This window comes from Orycteropus afer, unplaced genomic scaffold (genome assembly GCF_000298275.1).
Source record: "Orycteropus afer afer isolate SDZICR_OR568_19922 unplaced genomic scaffold, OryAfe1.0 scaffold00252, whole genome shotgun sequence".
Classification (NCBI taxonomy): Eukaryota; Metazoa; Chordata; class Mammalia; order Tubulidentata; family Orycteropodidae; genus Orycteropus; species Orycteropus afer.
In genome coordinates this window covers 1404102-1413967 of record NW_006921839.1, presented here as the reverse complement: position 1 = coordinate 1413967, position 9866 = coordinate 1404102, and the positions used below count along the sequence as shown (strand labels likewise).

General features: G+C 37.8%; 1 protein-coding gene across 1 annotated transcript in view; it reads left to right on the top strand.

The window, feature by feature from the left end:
* The window catches only part of CSPP1 (centrosome and spindle pole associated protein 1), a 203204-nt gene that overhangs the window by 1987 nt on the left and 191351 nt on the right, over positions 1-9866 (top strand). The window contains exon 2 of the mRNA XM_042782168.1: positions 396-495. Coding sequence (XP_042638102.1) covers positions 396-495 — 100 coding nt within the window. The remainder of the gene's footprint in view (positions 1-395; positions 496-9866) is intronic.

Below are 9866 nucleotides of genomic sequence, written 5' to 3'. Positions count from 1 at the left end.
TTTTTTTTTTTTTTCCCCATAACCCCTCCCTAGCACACTCTACATACCTCATAATCTAATTATGTATTCTGTTTATTGTGTGTCTTCCTTATAGTTTATAAACTCTATGAGGGTAAAAATTCTTGTATGTTTTGTTCACTCATGTGTTTCCAATGCCTGGCCAGGGGCTAGCACATAGTAGAAGATTGTTGAATATTTGTTGAGAAGTGAATGAGCTAAATATTAGGATATTTATTATATTACTTAAGTATCTTTGGTTAATTCTTCAAACCTTACACTTTTTTTCATGATTACTATGGAATTTCATCAAGCTGTTATAAAAATACTAATGAGACGAATTGTATACTTTGTGGTTTTATTCTCCCCTGCTTTTGTAAATATTATGTCTTTTTCAGGGAAAAGCATCAGAGAAGCTTTCTGAAAACAGTAAAATATTAATCTCCATGGCTAAGGAAAACATACCACCAAACAGTCAACAGACGGGGGGTTGCTTAGGTAGGTCATTAGTTGTGCTAAACATTTTTAGCAGGCTGTTGTGAAAGGGGGATTCTTTGGAATTCCACTAACTCTTTTGTTTTTGTTTTTTCACATATTATAATATGTACTACCCATGAAATATACTGAGAACTCTGTATCCATTTGATAAAATACTTGTTTGGTTATGTTTGATAGCAATCATAGTAGTAATCATACTAAAAATTAAATGAAATTTTTGAGGGAGTTTGTGTGTGTGTGTGTGTGAGAGAGAGAGAGAGTGTAGAAGCTGTATTTGTTGAATAAATATAGTACACTACTTAAGATAAAAGAAAAATGCTTAAAGGATATAAAATGCTATGAAGTAAAGGGCCATTTTAATTATTGATAACCATATTGAAATTTTAAAGAATACTATAGTCGCATTGATTCTCTAATTATGATTCCATATGAAAATATTTAGAAACTTTTTACCACATTTTGATTTGTTGGTAAATATACATTTTTTTTAAAGAAAATGTATGTATATTTTAAATGTATATGTTGTGAATTACTGATGATAACTGAAACTTTTTCATAAAAAGGAGGTCAATAAGATGAGTTCATTTGGTTAAAGTACTCTCATATGAACTGTTATTCTTGGCAACAGGTACAGTCTTTAACTGTTAGCTGTTTTGCATCTGTATGCCACTGAACACAAGGGTATGCTGGCCAAGAGACTAGATTGTTAGTGGGCTCTTTGTCTCTACCAGAAAAGAATCTCAGAGAAAATGCCCTTTTCTCAGTATCAGATTTATAAATAACCCTTTTAATTCTGATTCTCTTACAAATAACTGGATAATACATGACTTTAATAAATTTAAATATTATATTGTGGTAAATTTCCTTAATCTGATGGTTAATAAAGTCATGTGAGCATGACTCAACTTCTTTATCTGTAATATAAACAAATTAGCTGTCTTCCATCCCTAAGTTTTTATGAGTGCAAATTTTGAATTTTCTTTTTAAGCTTAATTTTTTTTTAAAGTTTAATAATAGGTTTTCTCAGGTAGTAAGGTCAGACAGAATCATTTTGAAATTCTAGAGTTGGAATTTACTTTGGATTGAGGCAGTTATGCCTTTGTGACCTGGCACAAGTTATTTAGCTTCTTTGTCTTCTCATCTTAAGAACTGGCATTTACCTTAGAAGGCTGTTATGGGCAATAATTGAATACATAAACAAATTTGACAGGCACATAATTGGTAAGTTTACTTAAAGACAGCAACCTTACCTTGTTCCTTGTTATTCCTTAGGCTCTGTCTTCGGCCTTCTTCACTCCCTGACTGACCTCATATGCTCACATGACTTTATTAAGTATCATTGTGTTCATAATTCCTAGATCTCTGTTCTACACCCAACCTCTTTTATGAGCTCCAATTTCCTACTAGACATCTGTACTTGATATTGTAGATTTAAAATCAACACGTGCAAAATTAACTTACACTCCTTTTAAACTTTCTGGTGCTCCCCATGTCTTTGAGCTGTCTGCCTAGTCATGCTTGACCCCATTCTTCCCCTTACCTCCCACATCTAAGCAATTACACAAGTCCAGCTGCTTCTATTGCTTAAGTCTCAAATAGGTTCACTTTTCTCTATTCCCTCTGACATTATTATATGCAGGCTTCCATCTGTCTCTCACTTAGATTTTTTTCAACAGCTTCTTAATTGTTCTTTTTGTTTTATAATATAGCTCTGTCTAATAGGTCTCTAAGGAGCTCTGGTGATATAGTGGTTAAGGCATTTGGCTGCTAACCAAAAGGTTGGTGGTTTGAACCACCAGCTGTTCCGTAGAAGAAAGGTGAGGCAGTCTGTGTCCTTAAAGATTTACAGCCTTGGAAACCCAATCTGGATCACTATGAGTCAGAATCAACTCGATGGCAGTGAGTTAGTTTGGTTTGGAAAAAGTCTCTTCCCTGCCCTTGATATCCTTTTGAAAAACAAATCTGATCCTATTAGTTTCTTTTTCATACACTTCAAAAGCTTCTTTGACCCTATAAGATAAAAGCCCAGACTTTCATACTATTTTTACTCTTTTATTACTTTTTCCAGATTGGGTTGACTACTCCTACCATGAGCAGCTATGGTATTGGTTCTTCCCTTGAAGAGCAGTTTTGCACCTGTTTGTTCATCTTTCTCTTGTACTACAACGTTGTGCCAGCTTGCCTGTCATTGTATCTCCAGCCTAGCACAGTGCATGGCACTTAGGTTCTTAAAAAAGATGTTCTGAATGAATAAATGTCCCTATTACAAAAAGTGAAATCACTTCTCATGTGTTTGCAGAATTTAGTTTTCATGGAATGATTATTGCCAAATGAAGCAATAATTATTTTTTATGTATTTTGAATCTTATTAAGAATCATAATGTAATTAGAGTAATTTTATACCAACATTCAGTTACTGATCTCTTGCCTTCGTAACTGTGGGCTTAAACTGAGGCCAGATACCTAGTTTTTGATACTGGGAAGATGTAAAATAATTGTAGAGCTGAGTTGTCTCATCTAGGAATTATAAAACAAACAGGTGTCTAAGACATTTGACTGCTAACTGGAAGGCTGGCGGTTCAAACCCACTAGGCACTCTTCAGAAGGAAGACTGAGCGATCTACTTCTGTAGTGATACTGCCTTGGAAACCCAAGGGGGGGTCGCTATGAGTTGGATCCGACTTGACGGCAGAAAGATTGGGTGTTTTTTTTGGTCTAATAAAGGACAAGTTTTGGAAATTATATACTGTATTAACTTGTTGAGGTACTTGCTTGTTTATATGTTCATTTGATAGACTCCATTGGTTCCATAGTCGAGTTGGCTGTAATCTTTATGGAGGCTGCTTGCGAGGCATGGATCTTCCAAGGTGCTGCTGGGTGGTATTGAACAGGCAATCTTTGGGTTACTAGCTGAAAGCAGACTATCTGTACCTCCTAGGGACCTTGTACTGTGTTAACTTAAAGCTCTTTGACATTGTAGTTCAAATGACTAAGGAAGCATAGTAGCAGTCAGTTGTATATTAACTGGCAATATTTTTTGTTTTGAACATTTTATGGTGCTTTAAGTGAAAGTTTACATAGCAAATTAGTTTTCCAATCAATAACTTATACAGAAATTGTTCCCTAACATTGATTGCGATCCTTGCAATGTGTCATCACTCCCTCCTTTGCCTATCTGGGTTTCCTGTTTCCATTCCTTTGGTTTCCCTGTCATTCCTGCCTCTTCTCTTCTTTGGTTTTGGGCAAACAGTTTTACATGTACAATATCACTGAACTGTAGAAATTGTTGAATTGTTCTCTAACTAGAGGGTAGACACTCATGAGTTCAACAATTTATACATGTACAATTCAGTGACATTGATTACATTCTTCATGTTGTACAACTATTCTCACCCTCTTTTTCCAAATTATTCTTCCATTGTTAACATAAACTCACTGCTCTGTAAGCTTCCTGTCTGACCTTATGAGTTGCTGTTAGCAATTTGATCCCATATAGATCTTTAAAAGAGTAAGAATGTTCAGCATAGACATTCTTTAGTAATTAAGCTAAATTGTTGTTTGGTTTAAAGAACAATGCTTTGGAAGATAATTTTAATAGATAAAATGATTCAGCCAAATAACATATGACACAAAAACATTGTTCTACATCCTACTTTGGTGGGTAGACTGGGGTCTTAAAAGATTGTAAGGGGCCATCTATATGCAACAGTGGGTCTGTCCTCGTCTAAAGCAATGAAGAAAGAAGAAAACCAAGACACATGGAAACAATTAGTCCAAGGGACTAGTGGACCATGCGAACTTCTCCTTATATGACTGTGAGAGCAGAAGAACTAGATGGTGCTCAGCTACTGCTGTCAACCACTTGGAAAATGCAGGAGATCCTAGATAGGGTGGGAGAACAATGTGGAACAAAACTCAAAAATCATAAAAGAGACCAGGTTTATTGGTGTGATAGAGCCTGGTGAGACTCCCTGAGACTATGGCACTCAGTTACACTTCAGTTGTGGAATTGAGTGCAGTCCCGTGACTTCCAGCCAAACAATAGACAGACATATAGGGTGAATATTTATACTACATAGATACACTCCTGGGGAGACAGGACCCACCCCCAGAGGCAGGAAAAGGAGGGATCACCAGGGATGAAGAAAGCGGCAGGATCCAGGTAAGGGGTGGGAGACAGAGCAGCAGGATCCAGGTAGGAATAAGGTAAGGGGAGGGTGGAGAGGTTTCCAACAGCTAAGGGAGACAAACTTGTCTGTCAGTTTGTCATTCTGTGGTGGCTTGTGCGTTGCTGTGTGGCTTGAGGCTGTACCACTGGTGTTTCAAATGCCAGCAGGGTTGCTCATGGTGTCCAGGTTACAATGCAGCTTACAGACTGAGACAAACTAGGAAAGAGGAGGAGGCCATCACTTCTCAAATAATTGGCCAGGGAAAACCTTATGAATAGCAGAGAAACACTGTCTGATATATACTGGGCAACTTTATGAATAGCCTGGAAACATTGTCCGATACAGTATGGGAAGATGAGCCCCTTAGGTCATAAGGCACTCAAAATACAACTGGGAAAGAGCTATCTCACCAGAGTAGACCAATCTTAATGATACGGATACAGTAAAACTTTTGGGACCTCCATTTGCTGACATGGCACGACTCAAATTGAGGAGTCACAGCTGCAAATATCCATTAATAATCAGAACATGGCATGTTCCAAGTTTGAATCTAGGAAAATTGGAAGTTGTAAAAAATGAAATGCAACACATAAAGATTGATATCCTAGGCATTAGTAAGCTGAAATGGACTAGTTTTGGCCATTTTGAACCAGACAACCATATGACCTACTATGCTGGGAATGACAATTTGAAGAGGAGTGGCATGGTATTCATCGTCACAAAGGATGTTTCAAGATCTGCCAATACTGACAGTACAATACTGTCAGTGATAGAATAATATCCATACACTTACAAGGAAGACCAGTTAATACTAATACTATTCAAATTTACACAGCAAACACCAAAGCCAAAGATGAGAAAATTGAAGATTTTTATCAACTTCTGCAGTCTGAAATTGACCAAACATGCAATCAAGATGTGTTAATTATCACTGGTGACTGGAATGCAAAAGTTAGAAACAAACGAGAATCACTGGTAGTTGGAAAATTTGGCCTTGGTGACAGAAATAACGCTGGAGATCACATGATAGAATTTTGCAAGACCAACGACTTATTTATTGCAAATACCTTTTTTCAGCAACACAAATCTCAGCTATACATGTGGACTTCACCAGATGGAGTACACAGGAATCAGATTGACTACATCTGTGGCAAGAGGCAATGGAAAAGCTCAATATCTTCAGCCAAAACCAGGCCAGGAGCTGATTGTAGAACAGACCATCAACTACTCATATGCAAGTTCAAGTTGAAGTTGAAGACAAAAGAAGTCCACAAGAGCCAAAAATTGACCTTGATTATATTCCTGCTGAATTTAGAGACTACCTAAAGAATAGATTTGACACATTGAACACCCAGTGACCGAAAACCAGAAGAATTATGGATTGACATCAAGAACATTATCCATGAAGAAAGCAAGAAGTCATTAAAAAGACTAGAAAGGAAGAAAAGACCAAAATGCATGTCAAAAGAGACTGAAACTAAAGTGACATGGGTCAATGCATGCACTTTAGTGGAGAGTAGCTAAAGCAAATGGAAGAAATGACATGATGAAAGAGCTGAGCAGAAGATTCCAAAGAGCAGCTCGAGCAGACAAAGCCACTTACTATAATGTAATGTTCAAAGACCTGGAGTTAGAAAACCAAAACGGAAGAACACAATTGGCATTTCTCAAGCTGAAAGAACTGAGGAAAAATTTAAGCCTCGAGTTGCGATATTGAAAGATTCTATGGGCAAAATATTGAATGCTGCAGGAAGCATCAAAAGAAGATGCAAGGAATACACAGAGTCACCATACCAAAAAAGAACTGATCAATGTTCATCCATTTCAGGAGGTGGCATATGTTCAAGAACCAGTAGTATTGAAGGAAGAAGTTGAAGCTGCAGAGAAGGAATTGGCAAAACACAAGGATCCAGGAATTGACGGAATATCCATTGAGATGTTTCAACAAATGGATGCCGTGCTGCAGGCACTTACTTGGCTATGCCAAGAGATTTGGAAGATAGCTACCTGGCCAACTGACTGGAAGAGATCCATATTTGTACATATTCCAAAGAAAGGTGATCCCACAGAATGTTGAAATTATTGAACAATATCATTGATATCACACACATTTAAAATCTTGCTGAAGATAATTAAAAAATGGTTGCAGTAGTATACTGACAAAGAACTTCCAGAAATTCAAGCTGGATTCAGAGGGAGACGTGGAATGAGGGATAGCATAGCTGATGTCAGATGGATCTTGGCTCAAAACAAAGAATACCAGAAAGATGTTTACGTGTGTTTTATTGACTATGCAAAGGCATTCAGTTGTGTGGATCATAACAAATTGTGGATAACACTGAGAAGAGTGGGAATTCTAGAACATTTAATTGTACTCATGAGGAGCCTGTACATAGACCAGGAGGCTGTCTTTTGAACAAGGGGACACATTGCATGGTTAAAATCAAGAAGGGAGTGTGTCAGGGTTGTATCCTCACACCATACTTATTCAATTTATATGCTGAGCAAATAATCAGAGAAGTTGGACTATATGAAAAAGAACATGGCATCAGGATTGGAGGAAGAATAAAAACCTGCAATATGCTGACGACACAACTTTGTTTGCTGAAAGTGGGGATGATTTGAAGCACTTACTGATGAAGACTGAAGAATACAGTCTGCAGTATGGATTACATCTCAATATAAAGATAAAGATCCTCACAACTGGACTGCTAAGCAGCATCACTATAAATGGAGAAAAGATTGAAATTGTCAGAGACTTCACATTGCATGGTTCTACAATCGATGCCAGTGGAAGCAGCAGTCAGGACATCAGACAATGTATAGCACTGGGCAAATCAGCTGTAAAGGACCTCTTTCAAGTGTTGAAGAACAAAGATATCTCCTTGAGGACTGAGGTGCGCCTGACACAAGCCATGGTATTTTCAGTCGCCTCACATGCATGTGAGAGCTGGACAATGAATAAGGAAGACTGAAGAAGAATTAATGCTTTCGAGTTGTGGTGTTGGCGAAGGATGCTAAAAGTATCATGGATTGCTAAAAGAACTAATAAATGTGTCCTAGAGGAAGTGCATCCGGGAATGCTCCTTGGAAACGAGACTGGCCAGACTTCGTCTAATCTACTTTGGTCATGTTGTCAGATGGGACCATTGACTGGAGAAGGATGTCATGCTTGGTAAGGTGGAAGGTTAACGAAAGAGGGGAAGGCACTCAATGAGATGGATTGACACAGTGGCAGCAGCGATGGGCTTAAGTATTCTAGGATCATGGGGGCTGGCGCAGGACCCGGCGATGTTTCGTTCTGCTGTACATAGGGTCTCTATGACTCTGCTGTACATAGGGTCAGAGATGACTCAACGGCACCTAACAGCAACAACACCAACAGATACACTCTTAAAACAATCAATCATGGGAGAACAGAAGGTTAGTATTTGCACAGTGAGATAGCTTGAGGGGCAGGAATGCATAGGAAAGAAGTACACAGTGAAGAGGGAACTATAGGGAGGAAGTGGGAAGAGAGCTGTTACATTGTGGGGAATTGAAGTCAGTGTCATGAAACAAAATGTGTATGAACTGTATGGAAAATGAATTTGCTCTGTAAACTTTCACCCAAATCACAATAACAATTAAAAAAAAAAAATTCAGCCAATACTCGTAACATATCTTCATATATACATACGTTTTCACCCATAGGTTTTTCCTCACGGCTTTTTTTTTTCTTTTAAATGCATTTTATTGAAATACAATTTATGTATGGTGAAATACACAAAACTAAAGTGACATGGGTCGATGCTTATTTATTTATTTATTTTTTGCAGTGCTCTCTCCCCTTCCCTCCCACCCCTGGCAACCAACAAAGAAAGTTTCCCTCCATATATAAACCTTTCCTTGACCCTCCACAATGGACTAATACTATATTTGTCCTCCTGTGATTGACTTATTTCACTCAGCATAATGTCCTCCAAGTTCATCCATATTATGCGGTGTTTTGCAGACTCTACATTATTCTTAAGTGCTGCATAGCATTCCAGTATGTGTATATACCATAGTTTGGTCATCTACTCTTCCGCTGGTGGGCATGTAGGTTGTTTCCATCTTTTTGCTCTTGTAAATAGTGCTGTGATGAACATGAGCATGCATGTATCTGTTCCTATCCTGGCTCTCACCTCTCTAGGATATATACCTAGTAATGGGATTGCTGCTGGGTCAAATGGTATCTCCAATTCCAACTTTCTAAGGAATCACCATATTGCTTTCCACAGTGGTTGTGTCACTTCACAGTCACACAAGCATATGAGAGTCCTGATCTCTGCGCATCCCCACCAGCAGTTGTTATTTTCTGTCTCATTGAACCTTGCCATCAGTGCTGGGGTGAGATGGTATATCTCATTGTTGTTTTGATTTACATCTCTCTGATGGCCAATGATTGTGAGCGTCTTTTCATGTATTAGCTGACCACCTGAATATTCTCCTTGGTCAAGTGTCTATTCATGTCTTCTGCCCATTTTTCAATTGGATTGTTAATTCCTTTGGTGTTGAGGTGTTGGAGTTTTCCATCAATTTTAGAGATAAGTCCCTTGCCAGATATGTAATTATCAGCAAATAGGAATTTGTTGCTGTAATTTTTTTCATGTGTGTTTTCATTGTGTCGATTTCCTTGTTCCATATCATTTTCTATGCTAAGCTCATTTTGTTTATGAATCATGTTATCTCTTCCTTCATTGCTATTGTTTTAGTATTGCTGAATATTTATGCTGGTCCTCTTTTTTATTTTGATATGAAGGTTTATCATTTTTCTTTGAGGTTATCCTGTGATTTATAATTTTCTTTCCAAGTGTAAAACAGTCTGTTATATCTTGTAGTTGTCTTGACTTCCCTACCATTTAGAAGTTCTGTAATGACACAGATTTTTTTTCCCTCTTTTTGGTTTGTAGTTGTCCTCATTTGTCAGTTGATGTCTCTGGTTCCCTGTTTACTATCTTGTAGGCTTATTTACTTTGGATACTTCCATAGCTGAGTTGGTTTCTGGGTTATATCATCATGTGTGTTAATGTCAGTTGTTTTTGGCTGTTGTTGCTTCTCTGTCCAAAGGGCTCCCTTTAGCATCTCTTGTAAGGTGGGTCTGGTTTTAATAAATTTCCTTAATGTCTTCTTATCTGGAAATGTCCTAATTTCACCATCATATTTGAGGGACAGTTTTGC